The sequence below is a fragment of the Sapajus apella genome, unplaced genomic scaffold (assembly GCF_009761245.1).
Source record: "Sapajus apella isolate SASKATOON/1434 unplaced genomic scaffold, GSC_monkey_1.0 scaffold220, whole genome shotgun sequence".
Classification (NCBI taxonomy): Eukaryota; Metazoa; Chordata; class Mammalia; order Primates; family Cebidae; genus Sapajus; species Sapajus apella.
Genome location: NW_022437160.1, coordinates 355,063 through 375,214, shown reverse-complemented (window position 1 = coordinate 375,214; position 20,152 = coordinate 355,063). Strand labels below are relative to the sequence as shown.

At 52.8% G+C, this 20,152-nt stretch overlaps 2 protein-coding genes across 2 annotated transcripts in view; both read left to right on the top strand.

Annotated features, from left to right (window-relative positions):
- LOC116544539 (galactoside 2-alpha-L-fucosyltransferase 2-like) overlaps positions 1-2,953 on the top strand; it is a 29,004-nt gene extending 26,051 nt beyond the window's left edge. Inside the window, exon 3 of the mRNA XM_032270997.1 lies at positions 1,406-2,953. Within this exon, the coding sequence (XP_032126888.1) occupies positions 1,406-2,430 (1,025 nt within the window). The 3' untranslated portion in view covers positions 2,431-2,953. The remainder of the gene's footprint in view (positions 1-1,405) is intronic.
- A 9,743-nt stretch (positions 2,954-12,696) lies between these two features.
- Positions 12,697-19,271, top strand: FUT2 (fucosyltransferase 2). Its single transcript, XM_032270974.1, has 2 exons — positions 12,697-13,117; positions 18,051-19,271. Exon 2 carries the CDS (start codon positions 18,053-18,055, stop codon positions 19,082-19,084), a length of 1,032 nt encoding a protein of 343 aa, XP_032126865.1. The 5' UTR covers positions 12,697-13,117; positions 18,051-18,052; the 3' UTR covers positions 19,085-19,271.
- Positions 19,272-20,152: the final 881 nt, after the last annotated feature.

Genomic DNA, 20,152 nt, shown 5'->3' with positions numbered 1-20,152 from the left:
ACTGGCCCACACCTGTAATCCCAGCACTCTGGGAGCCCAAGGCAGGAGGATTGCTTGAGCTCAGGACTTCAGCACCAGCCTCAGAAACATAGTGAGACCCCATCTCCACAAAAAATGTCAGAATTAGCCGAGTGTGGTGGCACACGCCTGTGGTCCCAGCTACTGGTGAGGCTGAGGTGGAAGGATCCCTGAGCCCAGTTATGATCACACCACTGGCACTCCATTCTGGGTAACAGCGAGAACCTGTCTCAAAAAACAAAAGCTGAACTCTCCAGCTTGACATGATAGTGTAGAGAGAACATTCCCAAGGCAAGAAGTGAAAGCTGCTAGTTTTTTGAGTCCTGGGCCAGAAACGGACACAATTTCGCTTGCCCGGTATTAAACTGCTCAAGGCAGTGACGGCCCCACCCAGATTCAAGGGAAAGGGAGTCCAGGAGTTTATGGTCATCTTGAATCCACAACACCCACTAATAGCGTCAGGAAACAATTAGCATTTAGCAGTGCAGGTGTGTGGCAGCCCCATTTCATGGAGGAGGAGTTAAATGACACCTCCACGTCACCAGCCTGCAGAAGGCAGAGTCTGCCCATGAACTTGGGCCCACCATGCTCTTTCTTTCTGCACAGGCACCAAAGATTCCTGTCTGTTTTGTCCCCTGCTGGCTTCCTGGCCCTGAGCACCGTGCCTGGCATGTAATAGATATTCTGCAAGTATTTATTTATGAGACAGAGTCTCACTCTGTCACCTGGGCTGGAGTGCAGTGGCGCAATCTTGGCTCACTGCAACCTCCGTCTCCTGGGCTCCCAGGTTCAAGCAATTTTCTTGCCTCAGCCTCTTGAGTAGCTGGGATTACAAATGCCTGCCACCACGCCTGGCTAATTTTTGTATTTTTAGTAGAGATGGGCTTTCATCATGTTGGCCAGGCTGGTCTGGAACTCCTGACTTCAGGCCATCCGCCTGCCTTGGCCTCCCAAAGTGCTGGGATTACACGCATGAGCCACCATGCCCAGCCTTAAAAGTTGTTTTTTTGTTTGTTTGGTTTTTGTAGGGATAGGATCTCACTTTTTTGCCCAAGCTGCTCTTGAACTCAGGCTCAGGTGATCCTCCCATCTCAGCCTCCCAAAGTGCCAGCATTACAGGCATGAGCCACTATGCTCAGCGAGCTGCAGTAACTTGACTGAAGCCACGTGGTGCTGGTGAGGCTGGGACTTCCGGCTGGAGCTCAGTCGCAGGTGGAAAGACCCCAGACTCTATGCTCTGAGGTCTCTCCCATGCACCTTGGCTTTCAGGACAGAGGGTTGGATGGATGGATTGAGTGCATGAGTGAATGACTTTGGCCAGGGGTGGGTGAGAGACTCCTGTACCCCCAGCCTTCCCTCCTGACCCTGTCCTCTCTCCTCCCAGCAGCCATCAAGGGATTCTGGACCACCCGCCCTTCCTTCTCCACCGTCTACTTCCTCTTTGCCATCTTCGTGGTATCCACCGTCTTCCACTGCCACCAGCGCCTGGCTCTAGTGCCCGCACCCTGGGCATACTCAGCCCGTGTGGTCCTGGCCCCCAGACACCTCCCCCAGGAGGGACTGTTCACTATCAACTCCAAGGGCCGCCTGGGGAACCAGATGGGCGAGTACGCCACACTGTATGCCCTGGCCAAGCTGAATGGGCGGCCTGCCTTCATCCCGGCCCAGATGCACAGCGCCCTGGCCCCCATCTTCAGAATCACCCTGCCGGTGCTACACAGCACCACGGCCAGCAGGATCCCCTGGCAGAACTACCATCTGAACGACTGGATGGAAGAGGAGTACCGCCACATCCCGGGGCGCTATGTTCGCCTCACGGGCTACCCCAGCTCCTGGACCTTCTACCACCACCTCCGCCACGAGATTCTCCAGGAGTTCACCCTGCACGACCACGTGCGCGAGGAGGCCCAGAGGTTCCTGCGGGGCCTGCAGTCCAGGTGGGCGGAACAGGCGACCTTCGTGGGGGTCCATGTGCGCCGGGGGGACTACGTCCGTGTCATGCCGCGTGTGTGGAAGGGGGTGCTAGCTGACCGGGGCTACCTGCAGCGGGCCCTGGACTGGTTCCGGGCCCGTTACCGCCTCCCGGTCTTTGTGGTCGCCAGCGATGACATGGCCTGGTGCCGGGAAACGATCAACAGCTCCCTCGGGGACGTGGTGTTTGCCGGGAATGGCCTCCAGGGCTCACCTGCCAGGGACTTTGCACTGCTGACACAGTGCAACCACACCATCATCACCGTGGGCACCTTTGGAACCTGGGCTGCCTACCTCACGGGTGGGGACACCATCTACCTGGCCAACTTCACACGGCCGCACTCCCCCTTTGACCTGGTCTTTAGGCCACAAGCAGCCTTCCTGCCAGAGTGGGTGGGCATGGCAGCTGACCTGGGACAGGCTGGACAGAACGGCCTCTAGCTAGCCCTGCAAGTGCCTGGCCTTCATCCTGTGACCGAAGGGCAGTGAGTGAGGGGTGTGGGGCAGACTCTCGATCCCTCACTACAGCTGAATGAGTTTGTATAACTGACTCAACCTCTCTGTGCCTTAGCATGTCAGTCACAAAATGCACAAACCACAGAACTTACGCCAGTAGCCACTCGTGGGAGCTCAACAAATTCGCTTAGGGCCAGTGCGTTGTGAACACGTGGGAGGCGTCAGCTGCTCACGTTTTCGGTGTGCCAGGAACGTTTGCATTGCTGTACAATGGAAACGTAGTTTTGCCCTCTCCTTCCTGCAGCAGTGGTAGCAGAGAGCCCAAATATTTTGCACTCACCTCCTGGAATGAAGCAGTTCCAGGCCTGAAGAATAGGGGAACTCGATTTTCTGGGCAACTAGGAATTTTGGCTTTGGAATTAGTTGGCCTCATCATGAAAGAATATGAGGGAAGGGGCTGGACGCGGTGACTCACACCTGTAATCCCAACACTTTGGGAGGCTGAGGTGGGTGGATCACTTGAGGTCAGGCGTTTGAGACCAGCCTGGCCAACATGGCGAAACCCTGTGTCTACTAAAAATACAAAAATTAGCCGGGCGTGTTGCATGCCTGTAATCCCAGCTACTCAGGAGGATGAGGCAAGAGAATCACTTGAACCAGGAGGCAGATGTTGCAGTGAGCTGTGATCACACCACTGCACTCCAGCCTGGGCAACAGAGTATGACCCTGTTAAAACAAAAACAAAATAAAACAAAACACCCTTTCTAAACTGCTTATTTATCTAAATCCCCATTTCTTGACTGACTTCTGAGACCATGAGGCAGGGCAGCTTTTTCTTTATAGAGTAATAATACTGAATCTCCCCAGAGCCATTTGGAGCCTCAGTCGGCTTCCTTAAGTCCTTGGTGGAGCCAACAGTGGGACGTTGTTACAGTAAGTAGCCAGCCAGCCAGGAGCAGGGAGGAGAGGCCCCCCAACCAGGAATATCAGGCGACAACATGTGATGGTCGGGCAGTTGTTAACTGTCTCTCTAAAGTAATTGGTTGTGGGCTGGACACGGTGGCTCACGCCTGTAATCCCAGCACTTTGGGTGGCTGAGGTGGGCAGATCACCTGAGGTCAGGAGTTCGAGGCCAGCCTGACCAATGCATGGAGAAACCTCATCTCTACGAAAAATACAAAAGTTAGCTAGGAATGGTGGTGTGCAACTGTAGTCCCAGCCACTCAGGAGACTGAGGCAGGAGAATCGCTCGAACCCAGGAAGCGGAGGTTGCAGTAAGCCGAGATTGCGCCACTGCACTCCAGACTAGCGACAGAGTGAGACTCCATCTCAAAAAATACAAAACAACAACAACAAAAAAAAACAACTCAGGCTGGACATGGTGGCTCACACCTGTAATCCCAGCACTTTGGGAGGCCAAGGCAGGTATTTCACAAGGTCGGGAGTTTGAGACCAAACTGGCAAATATGGTGAAACCCTGCCTCTACTAAAAATACAAAAAAATTGGCAGGGAATGGTGGTGCATGCCTGTAATCCCAGCTACTGGTGAGGCTGAGGTGGAGAATTACTTGAACCAGGGAGGCAGAGGTTGCAGTAAGCCAAGATCGTGCCACTGCACTCCAACCTGGGCAACAGATTGAGACTCTGTCTCAGGAAAAAAAAAGGGGGGGCCAGGCATGGTATCTCATGCCTGTAATGCTAGCAGTTTAAAAAGCTGAGACAGGTCGGGCGCGGTGGCTCACGCCTGTAATCCCAGCACTTTGGGAGGCCGAGGCGGGTGGATCACAAGGTCAAAAGATCGAGACCATCCTGGTCAACATGGAGAAACCCCGTCTCTACTAAAAATACAAAATTAGTTGGCTTTTAATAATCATTTAAAAAAAAAAATTAGCCAGGCACATTGGTGTGTGGCTGTAGTCCCAGCTACTTGGGAGGCTGAGGCAGGAGAATTGCTTGAGCCCAGCAGGTGGAGGTTGCGGTGAGCTGAGATCGCGCCATTGCACTCCAGCCTGGGAAACAGGATTAAACTCCCTTCTCAAAAAAAAAAAAAAAAAACCAACTCAAAAGGTCAAACTGCACGCTTGTCTTTCATGTCACCTGCCTGGCCCTCTTCCAAGGGTACTTTCCTGCCTTTTGTCCCTGCTCTAAAGCTTTTCTTTTCTTTCTTTTTTTTTTTTTTTTTTTAAATATATTTATATATATTTAATAAAGATGGGGTTTCACCATGATGGCCAGGCTGGTCTTGAACTCCTGACCTCAGGTGATCCACCCACCTCGGCCTCCCAAAGTGCTAGGATTACAGGCGTGAGCCACCGCACCCGGCCTAAAGCTGATAAACTTTCTCTCCTGCTCTAAAACTTGCCTCAGCCGTATGCCCCTCAGTCGAATTCTTTCTTCTGAGGAGGCAAGAATTCACACTGCTGCAGACCCATACGGATTTGCTGCCAGTAACAGGGTTTGGGCTTGGGAGGTGTTAACGCAGGAGGAGATCTAGGGCTGGTGGTTCTTTCGCCCAGGCTGGAGTGCAGTGGTGCGATGTCGGCCCACTGCAACCTCCGCCTACCGGGTTCAAGCTATCCTTGCACCTCAGCGCCCCAAGTGGGATCATAGGTGCCCGCCGCCCATCCAGCTAAGTTTTGTATTTTTAGTAGAGATGGGGTTTTGCCATGTTGGCCAGGCTGGTTTAAACTTTTGACCTCCAGTGATCCTCCCACCTCCACCTCCCAAACTTCTAGGATTATAGGTGCAAGCTACCACACCCAGCCAACAGCTTTCAGGTTACAAAATCCCCAGCAGAAGCTGGGAAGCTGCCAACAAGAAGTTGCACTAATTCATCAATAAATATTTACTGAGTTTCTTACTGCATTTCCAAATTCCAAAGCGGAAGTTGGACAGCCACCTAAAAGCCCGCCCTGTCCCCCGCCAGCCAGAAGGGGACAAAAGGAAGCCAAGCAGGACAGGAGCCACTTAACATCCCCTGAAGAAGGGGGATCGCATACCCTGGCACCTCAGTCTGCAGTGCACGGCATGTGTTCCTTATGGGTCGACTTGTGACAAGTCCCTGGCCAAGTTTCTTTTTTTGTTTGTTTGTTTGAGATAGAGTTTTGCTCTTGTTGCGATCTTGGCTCACTGCAACCGCTGTCTCCCGGGTTCAAGTGACTCTCCTGCCTCAGCCTCCTGAGAAGCTGGGATTACAGGCATGCGCCACCACGCCTGACTAATTTTGTATTTTTAGTAGAGACAGGGTTTCTCCATGTTGATCAGGCTGGTCTCAAACCCGCAACCTCAGGCAATCCACCTGCCTCAGCCTCCTTAAAGTGCTGACAGTACAGGCGTGAGCCACTGCGCCTGGCCTGGTTTTGTTTTTTTTTTTTTTCAGACAGAGACTGTGTCACCTAGGCTAGAGTGCAGTGGCATGATCTCAGCTCACTCAACCTCCGCTTCCCAGCTTCAAGTGATTTGATTCTCCTACCTTAGCCTCCCAAGTAGCTTGAACTACAGGCACCCGCCACCACTCCCAGCTAATTTTTGTATTTTCAGTAGAGGCGGGGTTTCACCATGTTGGCCAGGCTGGTCTCAAGCTCCTGACGTTAGGTGATCCACCTGCCTCAGCCTCCCAAGGTGCTGGGATTACAGTCGTGAATCACTGCACCCAGCCTCTCTTGGCCAAATTTATATATTAAGGTTCTAGCCCCAAGTAGGACCTCGCTCTGTTGCCCAGGCTGAAGTGCAGTGGTGCAATCTCAGTTCACTGCAACCTCCGCCTCCCAGGTTCAAGTCATCCTTGCGCCTCAGTCTCCTGAGTGGTTGGATGACAGGAACCCACCACCACACCTGGCTAATTTTTTGTATGTTTTGTAGAGACAGGGTTTCACCATATTGACCAGCTGGTCTTGAACTCCTGATCTCAAGTGATCCGCACCTGCCTTGGTCTCTCAAAGTGCTGGAACTACAGGCGTGAGCCACCACGCCCAGCCCTGGTCAGTCTTAAGGTCTGTCAACACAGACCATATTAACACTGGTCAGCTGTGCCTGAATTACAATGGGAGGAGGTTATAATGAGGCATGTCCAGCCATTCTGTCCCATCCTGGCCTGACCTAGTGTCTCAGGTTTACTTTAGAATGCCCTTGGCCTAGAGGAAGGGTCTATTCAGTTACTTGGGGGACTTAGAATTTTATGTGTGGTTTACAGTAAGATCATTACAGATGTGGCTGCGGATGTGGCCAACGGTGGCTCACGCCTGTAATCCGAGGCAGGTGGATCACAAGGTCAGGAGTTCGAGACCAACCTGGCCAATATGGTGACACCCCGTCTCTACTAAAAATACAAAAGTTAGCGGGGTGTGGTGGCAGGCACCTGTAGTCCCAGCTACTCGGGAGGCGGAGGCAGGAGAACTGCTTGAACCCAAGAGGCGGAGGCTGCCATGAGCCGAGATTGCACGATTGCACGCATTCCAGCCTGGGCGACAGAACGAGACTGAGCCTCAAAAAGAAAAAAAAAAATTATTGCAGATGTAATTGGTTAAGTCAAGGTTATACTAGAGTAAGGTGAGTTGTGTCCCTGATCCATTATGATGGGTAACCACACAGACACCCAAGAAGGGAAGGCCATGAGATGGCAGCGCAGAGATGAACTCTCAGCCTGCAGAACTGAGAGGGAACGGCCTGGGCTCGGTGGCTCACGCCTGTAATCCCAGCACTTTGGGAGGTCAAGGCAGGTGGCTCACCTGAGGAGTTCAGCTGACCAAAATGGTCAAACCACATCTCTACTGAAAATACAAAAATTAGCTGTGTGTGGTGATGGGTGCCTGTAATCCCAGCTACTCGGGAGGCTGAGGCGGGAGAATCGCTTGCATGGAAGGTGAAAGGTGCAGTGAGCCGAGATCGCCGCAGCCTGGGAGACCGAGTGGGACTGTATCTCAAAGAAACAAACAACTAGGAATGAGTTTCTTTTGCTTCAAGGGACCCAGTTGCGTTTCCTTCTTAGAGCAACCCAGGAAACACTTACAGCGTCTAATGCGTATTAATTGAATGCATCGTACGAACACGGAGCAAAAAGAGAGAGCCATGGCCTAGCAGGAAAGCAGCTCAGAGACCAAACGTTGCAGTGCCCTTGGCACAGGGCCAGTGGTCCTGGAGATTATTTCATGGACATTGTCTCAGGAAGTAGAATTCTGAAAATCCTTTCATTGATTCCACAATATGGTCATGGCTCACTTAACAATAGGGTTGTGTTCTGAGAAATGTGAGGCAATTTTATGAACATCATAAGGTGTATTTACACAAGCTTAGATGCTGTGTGTGTATGTATGTGTGTACATATATATATATTTATTTTTGAGGCAGAGCCTCGCTCTGACACCCAGGCTGAAGTGCAGTGGCACAGTCACAGCTCGCTTTATGCTTGGCTGATTTTTCTTTATTCTTAGTAGAGATAAGGTCTTGCTAGATTACCCAGACTGGACTTGAACTCCTGAGTTCAAGTGATCCTTCCACCTTGCCTTCCCACAGTGCTGGGACTATAGGCGTGAGCCACCACGCCCAGCCATGGCTGTGCTTCCTCTGATGTATGACGGTTGCTTCTTGACCTTTGTGTTGAGATGTTATACATTAATCAGACTCCGTGTTCTGCATTCAAACCTAGCCTAAATGACATTGGAGACAGACCTGTGTGATTGTTACCTCTTTACAGTAGAAGATTGAGAAATGCCCTTAGTAGTCAGCAGTTGTGCTGGAGTGCTGTGGTGCGATCTCAGCTCACTGCAACCTCCGCCTTCTGGATTCTAGCAATTCTCCTGCCTCAGCCTCCCAAGTAGCTGGGATTACAGGTGCCCACCACCATGGCTGGCTAATTTTTTGTATCTTTAGTAGGGATGGGTTTCACCATGTTGGCCAGGCTGGTCTCGAACTCCTGACCTCATGATCTGCCTGCCTCAGCCTCCCAAAGTGCTGGGATTACAGGTGTGAGCCACCTCGTACCTCCTCCAACCCTGGCAATCTAATCTTACAGCCGTATGTTAGTCACCTTTGTATGCAAAATGCTGTGATTCTGCTCTGCTCACCATGTTTGTTTGTTTTTGCTTTTTTTGTTTTGGTTAGACAGAGTCTTGCTCTGTCGTCCAGGCTGGGATACAGTGGTGCAATCTCAGAATACTGCAATCTCCACCCCCTGGGTTCAAGGGATTCTTCTGCCTCAGCCTCCCAGGTAGCTGGGATTACAGATGTCCACCACCAGGTGCCCAGCTAATGTTTGTATGTATTTTTAGTAGAGACAGGGTTTCACCATGTTGACCAGGCTGGTCTTGAACTCCTGATTTCCAGTGACCCACCACCCGCCTTGGCCTCCCAAACTGCTAGGATTATAGGTGTGAGCCACCGCACCTGGCTCACCTCCATTTTTACCTGTATAAATGATCCCCATTTTCTTTTTTTTTTTTTAAGATGGGGTTTCACCATGTTGATCAGCCTGGTCTTGAACTCCCGACCTCAGGTGATCCACCCGCCTTGGCCTCCAAAGTGCTTGGATAACATGCGTGAGCCACCACGTCCAGCCGAATGATCCCCATTTTCCCCACACTGGGACCACTGATCACTACTCTTCGGTGTCCCTGGGCACCCACCCTCACACCTTTGTGTTTGAATAAAATTTTCTCTTTTCTTGAGATGGTTCTGCCCAGGCTGGAGTGCATTGGTGCCATGTCAGCTCACTGCAACCTTCACCTCCCGGGTTCAAGTGAATCTCCTGCCTCAGCCTCCCGAGTAGCTGGGACTACAGGTGTGTGCCACCACGCCCAGCTAATTTTTGTATTTTTAGTAGAGATGGGGTTTCACCATGTTGGCCAGGCTGGTCTTGAACTCCTAGCCTCAAGCAATCTGCCTGCCTTGACTTCCCAAAGTGCTGGGATTACAGGCATGAACCACAGTGTCCAGATTTATTTTTTAATTTTGCAGAGGCAGGATCTTTCTCTGTCACTCAGGCTGGAGAGCAATGGCCAGATCATAGCTCACTGCAGCCTCAACCTCCTGGGCTCCTCTTGCCTCAGCCTCCCAAGTATCTGGGACTATAGGCATGTGCCACCGTGTCTGGCTAATTTTTTTTTTTTTTTTGAGACGGAGTTTCGCTCTTGTTACCCAGGCTGGAGTGCAATGGCGCAATCTCGGCTCACCGCAACCTCCGTATCCTGGGTTCAGGCAATTCTCCTGCCTCAGCCTCCTGAGTAGCTGGGATTACAGGCATGCGCCACCATGCCCAGCTGATTTTTTGTATTTTTAGTAGAGACGGGGTTTCACCATGTTGACCAGGATGGTCTTGATCTCTTGACCTCGTGATCCACCTGCCTCAACCTCCCAAAGTACTGGGATTACAGGCGTGAGCCACCGCGCCCGGCTAATTTTCTTTACTTTTTGTAGAGAGACAATGTCTCACTATGTTGCCCAGGCTGGTCCTTAACTTCTGGCTTCAAGCTTTGCTCCAGCCTCAGCGTTCTGAGTCGCTGGGATTACAGGTGCACAGCCCCAGGCCTGGCCACCACGGCCAATTTCAAACTACCAGTATGAGATCATTGAACATGGAATTGGAAAGACATGCACAGTGTTACATTGCTCTAGAGAAAGCCTGTTACACAGACATAATCAATGTAAACAGGCCAGGCCGGGTGCAGTGGCTCATGCCTGTAATCCCAGCACTTTGAGAGGCCAAAGCGGGTGGATCACTTGAGGTCAGGAGTTTGAGACCAGCCTGGCCAATATGGTCAAACCCCATCTCTACTAAAAATACAACAAAATCAGCTGGGTGTGATGGCGCATGCCTGTAGTCCCAGCTACTCGGGAGGCTAAGGCAGGAGAATTGCTTGAACCTGGGAGGCGGAGGTTGGAGTGAGCCAAGATTGTGCCACTGCACTCCAGCCTGGGCAACAAGAGCAAAAACCCATCTCAGAAAACAAATTAATGAACTAATTATTGCAAATAGGCCAGGCATGATGGTTCACATCTGTAATTTCACCACTTTTGGAGGCTGAAGCAGGAGGATCGCTTTGAGCTCAGGAATTCGAGGCCAGCCTGGGCAACATAGTGAGACCCCATCTCTACAAAAAAATTCCAAATTAGCTGGATGTGGTGGTGGGCACATGTAGTCCCAGCTGCTCAGGAGGCCGAGGCAGGAGAATCACTTGAGCCTGGGAGGTGGAGGTGCAGTGAGCACATAAATTGCACGCAAATTGGCAAATACTACCACATAGGGTGTTTTGTTTCTCCAGAGAACTTGCTGGTAAGTGTTTACTCCTGTTCAGAAGTGGAAAACAGAGGGTTTGGGACAGCAGCCCTGAATTCTGGAGTGCTGTCCCTTGGGGGGAGTTTTGGGAATCTGTGGGGGTCGTTTTCACTTGTCACAGTGGACGTGTCCTAGGTTGCTACCAAAGCCTTTAGGTTGCTGGGATCAGGGACAGTAAAAGTTTCACAATGGCTGGGCGAGGTGGCTCACGCCTGTAATCCCAACACTTTGGGAGGCTGACGCAGGCGGATTACAGGTCAGGTGATCAAGACCATCCTGACTAACACCGTGAAACCCCATCTCTACTAAAAAACTACAAAAAATTAGCCAGGCGTGGTGGCACATGCCTGTAGTCCCAGCTACTCGGGAGGCTGAGGCAGGAGAATCACTTGAATCTGGGAGGTGGAGGTTCCAGTCAGCTGAGATTGTACCACTGCACTCCAGCCTGGGTGACAGAGCAAGACTCTGTCTCAAAAAAAAAACCAAAAAGTTACACAATGATTCGTCCTGCATTCTCATGACTTTTTTATTTTTGAGACAGTCTCACTCTGTCGCCTGGGCTGGAGCACAGTGGCACAATCTCGGCTCACTGCAACCTCCGCCTCTGGGTTCAGGCGATTCTCCTGCCTCGGCTTCCTGAGTAGCTGGGATTTCAGGAGTACACCACCATGCCCAGCTAATTTTTTTTTTTTTTTTTTGAGACACAATTTTCGCTCTTGTTGCCCAGGCTGGTGTGCAATGGCACAACTCGGCTCACTGCAACCTCCGCCTCCCAGGTTCAAGCGATTCTCCTGCCTCAGCCTCCCGAGTAGCTGAGATTAGAGGCATGCGTCACCATGTCCAGCTAATTTTGTATTTTTAGTAGAGACAGGGTTTCTCCATGTTGGTCAGGCTGGTCTCGAACTCCTGACCTCAGGTGACCGCCCGCCTCGGCCTCTTAAAGTGCTGGGATTACAGGCATGAGCCACCACGCCCGGCCCTAATTTTGTATTTTTAGTAGAGATGGAGTTTCACCATGTTGGCCAAGCTGGTCTCGAACTTCTGACCTCAGGTGATCCACCTGAATTGGCCTCCCAAAATGCTGGGATTACAGGTGTGAGCCACCTCACCCAGCTCATTCCCGTTACTTTGGAACATCTGTGGGACATTCACAGAGGTGGAGGGTCTGTTTCTAAGCCTCTGAGTTCCAAATCTGCTTTGCATGTTTTATGACAGCTCACCTCCCCACTCCCCTGCCCCACCCTGCTGCTTGCTTCCGTGTGCTTAATCATAGTGGACCAGGTCTTTGTTCTGTTGCCAGGCTCCGTCCACATTCTGGGCTGGGCTGGGCTGATTGCTGCCTCGTGGTGTTGCTTCAATGGCAACTTTATCCTCCTGTTTTCTGCAGACTGGTGGTTACAGTGAGAAGCTTGATCTGATTTTTTTTCTTTTTTTTTTTTAAAGGAAGCTCCGTAGCTGGTAGTTAGCCTCCTGCTGCTTCGCTGAAGCTGGGGAGTGGCTGCTGTTTTCTCTTTCCTTGCGTGTTAGGACTGCTGGGAGCTTGGGTGGTGCCTGCTTCTTCTTAGTAAAATTCCTCATCCTTTATTTATTTATTTATTTATTTATTTATTTATTTTGGGGACAGAGTTTCACTCTCGTTGCCCAGGCTGGAGTACAACGGCGTGATCTCAGGTCACTGCAACCTCCGTCTACCAGGTTCCAGCGATTTTCCTGCCTCGGCCCCCTGAGTAGGTGAGATTACAGGTGCAGCCACCACGCCTGGCCAATGTTTGTATTTTAGTAGAGACGGGGTTTTGCCATGTTGGCCAGGCTGGTCCCGAACTCCAGACCTCTGGTGATCCACTCACCTTGGCCTCCCAAAGTGCTGGGATTACAGGCCTGAGCCACCACATCGTGTCCATCTCTACTTAAAAAAAAAAAAGGTTTAAAGGCGGGGCGCAGTGGCTCATGCCCCCCCCCCCCCGCCGTCTCTATGCTGCCTTCCTGGAAGTCTTCCTGTCTGCCTGGAGCAGAGTGGGGGCCCTTTTCTGTCCTGGGCATCCTACCACAGTTCCAAAAGGAAAACCCCCGGGGACCAGGATGGGGGATGAAACCTTGACCTGCCTCTCTTCCCTACCCTTATGGCTGGGCTTGGGGTGCCTGATTCAGTTGGAGGAGCTCCAGGTGGATAACAAGATAGACTTCCTGGCAGGCCCTGGGGAAGAGGGAGGGGCTCCAGGCTCACTTCCCTCCCTAAGCCCAGCAGCACCTGCTCTGGAAAGCCCAGTAGATCCTGGGCGGGGTTTGCCGGTCACGGATGCTGGAAGGGTTCCTTTGGCCCTGAGTAAAGGGAGAGACCCAGAGGGAGCACTAAGTTGCCAGCAGAGCCACCCTGATTCCTTCAGCAGGACCCGGTGAGAGCAGGTGAGGGGCTTCTCGCCCACCCGGCGGCACACACACCAGTGCACACATGCCCAGGCAGGGAGCAGGGGGTGTGGGAAGTGGACTCGCCGTGCACTCGAGGGCCTCTGGTCCCCTCTGGATGCACTCCCAACTCAGAGCCTCCAGGACGGGAGGGTCCCTTCCTCGGCAGTCAGGCCCCCCTCCAACCCACCTGCCGCCCTCCTTAGCTCCCTCCCCACTTCCTTCCCGGCGGATCTGTTTCTAGAGCTCCAGCCACCACCTCCCTCCCCTTCTCCAGCCCCGGCCACCAGCTCCTTCCTTGTCTCCCTCCCCTCAGCAGTTTCCAGGAACCACCCTGGCAGTAAAGATGCAAGTGGCTCGGGCACAGCTGTTGGTGACCCGACTTTCCTGGCCCCACCGTGGAGGGTACTCCCTCGGACCCGTAGATCCCCAGAGTCTTCCCGGACCCCAAGCTATGGGTCTCACCTGCACGCTCTGCCCTCGCTCAGGGAGGCAGTTCTGTTGCTCCCGCACTCCCTGATCCCGCTCTGAATCGCCACTTCTGTGATTCAAACCCCACCGCCGGAGAATAAAGGTGGGATTTGCAAGTCATGGCCCCACATTTTTTGTCTGAAGCTCCCTTCTCCTCCCCAGAGTGGAAGTGATCTTGCCGGGAATCTGGGAATCCCGGGGAAGTGCTGGAAGAGAGTGGGCTCCGGCGGCGTCGGGGTGCCACTGAGCAGGGCGTGCGGAGCTGCCCGGGGCAGGGGCGGGTAGGGGTGGAGAAAGGCTCTCAGAGCTGGGGGACAGGACGGGGCCCCAGGTGAGCAGAGAGCTGGGTTATTTCACGTGAACAGCTGGTAACTAAGCCGGAGGGGTGTGCGGGGGCCAGGCCAGAGGCTGGGATTCTGTCTTAGGGATATGGGGAGCCCTGGAGGGGATGTGAGTTGGGGCGGGGCAGGGCCGGCGCTGGGTGTAGGGGATAGAGGGGAGAGGAGAAGGCCACGCTGGAATCGAAAGACGTGGACGGGCGGGACAAAGAATCCAAAAGAAGTGATCTAGGCCGGGCGTGGTGGCTCACACTGTAATCCCAGCACTTTGGGAGGCCAAGACAGGAGGATCACTTGATGTCAGGGGTTCGAGACCAGTCTGGCCAACGTAGTGAAACCCCATCTCTACTAAAAATACAAAAGTTGGCCGGTTGTGATGGCACGCACCTGTAATCCTAGCGACTCAGGAGGCTGAGGCATGACAGCAGTTTGAACCCGGGAAGCAGCGTTCCCGTGAGTTCCAGTGAGTCAAGATGGTGCCACTGCACTCCAGCCTGGGCAACAGAGTGAGGCTCCATCTCAAAAAAAAAAAAAAAAAGAAAAAGGAAGAGACCTATAGATTTTAGTGACCCCAGTCCTCTGACAGAATTGGTGGCCGGGCTCCTGCTTCGAAACTGGGGCCCTGACCGGGTGTGGTGGCTCACGCCTGTAATCTTAGTACTTTGGGAGGTAGAGGTGGGTGGATCATGAGGTCAGGAGTTCAAGACCAGCCAGACCAACATGGTGAAACCTCATCTCTACTAAACGTACAAAACTTGCCAAGTGTGGTGGTGTGCACCTGTAATACCAGCTACTCAGGAGGCTGAGGCAGGAGAATTGCTTGAACCCAGGAGGTGGAGGTTGCAGTGAGCTGAGATCGAGCCACTGCACTCCAGCCTGGTTGACAGAGCGAGACTCCATCTCAAAAACAAAAAAAAAGAAATCAGGGCCCCTTTCCATTCTGGCATCCTAACCACAATCTTCCAAGGGAAGACCCCCCAGGACATCCGGATGGAGGAAGAGCCCTTGACCTCCCTTTCTCCTCTGTCCCTATGGCCCAGCCTGAGGTGTCTGATGCAGCTGTAGGAACTGAGGGCAGATAACAAGAAGGACTTCCTGACCTCAGAGGACTGGGGAAACCCCAAGCTCTCCCCTCTACCAGAAGCCCTACTGCCCTGGATTCCACTCTGGCTGTTGGCATTTCTCAAGATTTCCCCTCAGGCCCCTGGTAGCTGCTTTTCCAATCGCCCCCTGCCATCTCAGCACCTCCTCGGCCCGCCACATCCCTGGGCCACCCCCTTGCTCACCTGAGCCCCTGCCAGCCACAGGGCCAGTCTCTGAGCCTGTTTCCTTTGCTGTGAAATGGACATAGTGTCACCTACTTGGGTTTTTTGTTGTTGTTGCTTTGGGGTTTTTTGAAACAGCGTCTCGCTCTGTTGCCCAGGCTGGAACGTAGTGGCAGGATCTTGGCTCACTGCAGCCTCAACCTCCCTGATCTCAGGTGATCCTCCCCACTTAGCCTCCTGAGTAGCTGGGCCTACAGATGCACACCAGCACTCTTGTTGAATTTTTTTTTGAGATGGAATTTTGCTTTTTGTTGCCCAGTCTGGAGTGTAATGGTACGACCTTGGCTCACTGCAACTCTGCTTCCTGGATTCAAGCAGTTCTCCTGCCTCGGCCTCCCAAAGTGCTGGGATTACAGGCATGAGCCACTGTACCCGGCTCATGGAATTTTTGTTTGCTGTTTTTGTAAAGACAGGGTTTCCTCATGTTGCCCAGGCTGGTCTTGAACTACTGAACTTAAGTGATTTGTCCACCTTGGCCTCCCAAAGCACTGGGATTACAGGTGTGAGCTACCACTCCTGGATAGGGCTGTTGTTTGTTTTTGTTATTTTTGTTGGTTTTTGTTTTTTTTTTTTTGAGAGGGAGTCTCACTCTGTCACCCAGGCTGGAGTGCAATGGCATCATCTCGGCTCACTACGGCATCCACCTCCTAGGTTCAAGTGATTTTCCTGCCTCAGCCTCCTGAGTAGCTGGGATTACAGGCACCTGCCACCGCATCCCGCTAATTTTGTATTTTTAGTAGAGATGGGGTTTCACCATCTTGGCCAGGCTGGTCTCGAACTCTTGACCTTGTGATCTGCCCACCTGGGTTTCCTGAAGTGCTGGGATTACAGGTGTGAGCTACCGCGCCCTGTCAGGGCTGTTGTTAAAACTCAGTAAGATAGGCTAGGTATGTGGTGGCTCACACCTGTAATCCCAGCACTTTAGAGGCTGAGGAAGGAGGCTGAGACCAGGAGTTTGAGATCAGTTTGGGCCACATAGCAGGATGACCCCCCCACACACACACCAATCCTACAAAAAAGCAACTCAAAAAAGTGATGCCTTCAGGCAGACTGTCAGTGGTACTTTGTTCAAGCCTGAAATAAGTGTGAGTTTGGAAGATCAGTTCTGCTCTGAATACCAGAGACAGCCCATGTCATAGAGCATTTCTATTTGATTGATTGATTGAACGAACTGAATCTTGCTCTGTTGCCAGGCTAGAGTGCAGTGGCGCAATCTCGGCTCACTGCAACCTCCGCCTCCTGGGTTCAAGCACCTCCCGCCTCAGCCTCCTGAGTAGCTGGGATTACAGGCACATGCCAGCACACCCAGCTCATTTTTGTATTTTCAGTAGAGACAGGGTTTCACCATGTTAGCCAGGATGGTCTTGATCTCTTGACTTCGTGATTTGCCTGCCTTGGCCTCCCAAAGTGCTGGGATTACAGGGGTGAGCCACCGTGCCCAACTGTCATAGAGCATTTCCCTTTGTGCCCACCCAGCCCCCAAGGGAGGTGTTTTTTGTTGTGGTGGTGGTTTTTTTGGAGATAGAGTCTCACTGTGTCACCCAGGCTGGAGTGCAGTGGTGCGATCTCAGCTGACTGCAACCTCCAGGGGGGTGTAGCTTTTATCGCTCCTCCAAACCCCCATTGATGGACAGACGAGGTAAAAGCCCTGGGTCAGAGTGACACAGTGCATAAGCGGTTCCTGACCACACCCCGCAAGGCATCTAGCCAAACCTCAGCAATTCACAGTCTCACTGAGCAGCTCGCCTTGCTCTCCAACTCTTCCTTCTCCCCTTGTGGGCTCCAGTCAAGGTCAGTGCCCAGCTTCCTGCTCTGGGACACTCAGCAGCCACCCCCTCCTTCCTGGGTGAGGAAGGGAGGGAGCTACCGAGGAGGCAGGGACATCCTTGTAGAACATTCTGCTTTATTTATTTGTTATTTATTTGAGACAGAGTCTGACTCTGTTGCCCATGCTGGAGTGCAGTGAGGCAATCTCGTCTCACTGCAACCTCCACCTCCCGGGTTCAAGCAATTCTCCTGCCTCAGCCTCCTGAGTAGCTGGGATTACAGGCACATGCCACCACGCCTGGGTCATTTGTTGTATTTTTAGTAGAGACGGGGTTTCACTATGTTGGCCAGGCTGAACACATATACCCTTATATGTACACAGTATATATACACCCATACACTCCCACGCACACATGTCCATTTGCGCACACCTGTACATGCATGCAGTGTATGGATCCCCATACCCACATCACACACAATGCAAACACATCCACCTGTGTACACACACCACCTTGAACACAGTGTATGCACATCTGTATAAACACACTCCAGGCCGGGCATGGGGACTCCCGAGGCGGGCAGATCACCTGAGGTCAGGAGTTTGAGACCAGCCTGACCAACATGGAGAAACCCCATCTCTACTAAAAATACAAAATTAGCCGGGCGTGGTGACACATTCCTATAACCCCAGCTACTTGGGAGGCTGAGGCAGAATTGCCTTGAACATGGGAGGTGGAAGTTGCGGTGAGCAGAGATCGCAGCGTTACACTTCCGGCTGGGCAACAAGAGTGAGACTCCATCTCAAACACATTCACACACACATGAAACACTTGCTATAAAGGAATACCAAAAAACTCTCGATACCTGCCCATACACATATGCATGTGTGTGCCAAGTATTTACACACCCCAAGTAAAACCACACTCAGCCGAACCCACCCAACGCCTGCGCGCCCCCTCACGGCCCGTCCCCCGGCGTCCCGGGCCTCCAGCTCCCGGCTAACATGTCCTGCTTTCCCCCCCACCCCGACAGCCATGCCGACCAGCCAGGTGACTTTCTCCTTTCCCATGGCCCACTTCATCCTCTTTGTCTTTACGGCATCCACTGTATTTCATGTTCAGCAGCGGCTAGCAAAGATTCAAGCCACGTGGGAGTTACAGGAGCAGATGCCAGCACAGGCCTCAACGTCAGAGACGCTGGGACCCAGCCAGCCCAGGGGCATGTGGACGATCAATGCCATAGGCCGCCTGGGGAACCAGATGGGCGAGTACGCCACGCTGTACGCCCTGGCCAAGCTGAATGGGCGGCCCGCCTTCATCCCGGCCCAGATGCACAGCACCCTGGCCCCCATCTTCAAGATCACGCTGCCGGTGCTGCACAGCACCACGGCCAGCAGCATCCGCTGGCAGAACTACCACCTGAACGACTGGATGGAGGAGGCGTACCGCCACATCCCGGGGGAGTACGTCCGCCTCACGGGCTACCCCTGCTCCTGGACCTTCTACCACCACCTCCGCCACGAGATCCTCCAGGAGTTCACCCTGCACGACCACGTGCGCGAGGAGGCCCAGAGGTTCCTGCGGGGCCTGCGGTTGAATGGGAGCCAGCCGGGCACCTTTGTGGGGGTCCACGTGCGCCGGGGGGACTACGTCCACGTCATGCCACAGGTGTGGAAGGGGGTGGTGGCCGACCGGCGCTACCTTGAGCAGGCCCTGGACTGGTTCCGGGCTCACCACAGCTCCCCTGTCTTCGTGGTCACCAGCAATGGCATGCCTTGGTGTCGGCAGAACATCGACGCCTCCCGCGGCGACGTGGTGTTTGCTGGCAATGGCATCGAGGGCTCACCCGCCAAAGACTTTGCACTGCTCACGCAGTGTAACCACACCATCATGACCATCGGGACGTTCGGGATCTGGGCTGCCTACCTCGCCGGCGGGGACACCATCTACCTGGCCAATTACACCCTCCCCAACTCCCCTTTCCTCAAAATCTTTAAGCCGGAGGCAGCCTTCCTGCCAGAGTGGATGGGGATCGCTGCAGACCTGTCCCCCTTACTCAACCACTGATGCTGGCCTTGCCTTTGAAATCCTGTCTCCTTCTCTGGCTCCCGCAAGATGAGCGCTGGGGCATGAGAGCTGTTCCATGAACAGGACCCTCCTCTCTTCTGTGAAGATGCTTTGGGCTGCAAGTAACAGAAATCATGAACAATGGCTGGGAGCCGTGGCTCACGCCTGTAATCCCAGCAGTTTGGGAGGCTGAGGCGGGTAGGTCTCTTGAGGTCAGGAGTTCAAGACCAGCCTGGCCAACATGGTGAAAGCCTATCTCTACTAAAAATACAAAAAATAAGCCAGGTGTGGTTGTGCACCCTGGTAATCCCAGCTACTCTAGAGGCTTTGGCAAGAGAATCACTTGAACCCAGGAGGCAGAGGTTGCAGTGAGCCAAGATGGTGCCACTGTATTCAAGCCTGGGTGACAGAGCAAGACTATGTATCCAAAAAAATAAAAGCCTGGGAGTGGTGGCTCACACCTGTAATCCGAGCACTTTGGAAGGCCAAGGCAGGTGAATCACAAGGTCAGGAGTTCAAGACCAGCCTGGCCTAGATGGTGAAACCTCGTCTCTACTAAAAATACAAAAACGTCAGCCAGGCGTAGTGGCAGGTGCCTATAGTCCCATGTAGTTGGGAGGCTGAGGCAGATAATTGCGTGAACCCAGGAGGCGGAGGCTGCAGTGAGCTGAGATTGTACCACTGCATGCCAGCCTGGGCAACAGAGACTCCATCTAAAAAAAAAAAACAGATTCAAAGACCATCATCATACGTATCACACAGGATCACAAGTGGCCCAGTCCAGAGCCAGTTAATTTAGCAGCTTCACAAAGTCATCAGTCCCCTGAGTTCCTTCTGTCTTCATCTACTGTGCCACCATCTCTTAGCTGTGTCATCTCCTAGTGCCAAAAGGGCTGCTACACACACAGCCATCACACAGATAATTCCTTTCAAAAACAGCAAAAAGAGGCTTGTTCTTATCTTGGTCCCTTTCGAAGAATGAGCAAAACCTTCCTAAGCCTTCCAGCGACTTCCCCCCAAATCCAATTGGTAGGAATTACCACATACCCCTGTGGCCCCATAAGAGGC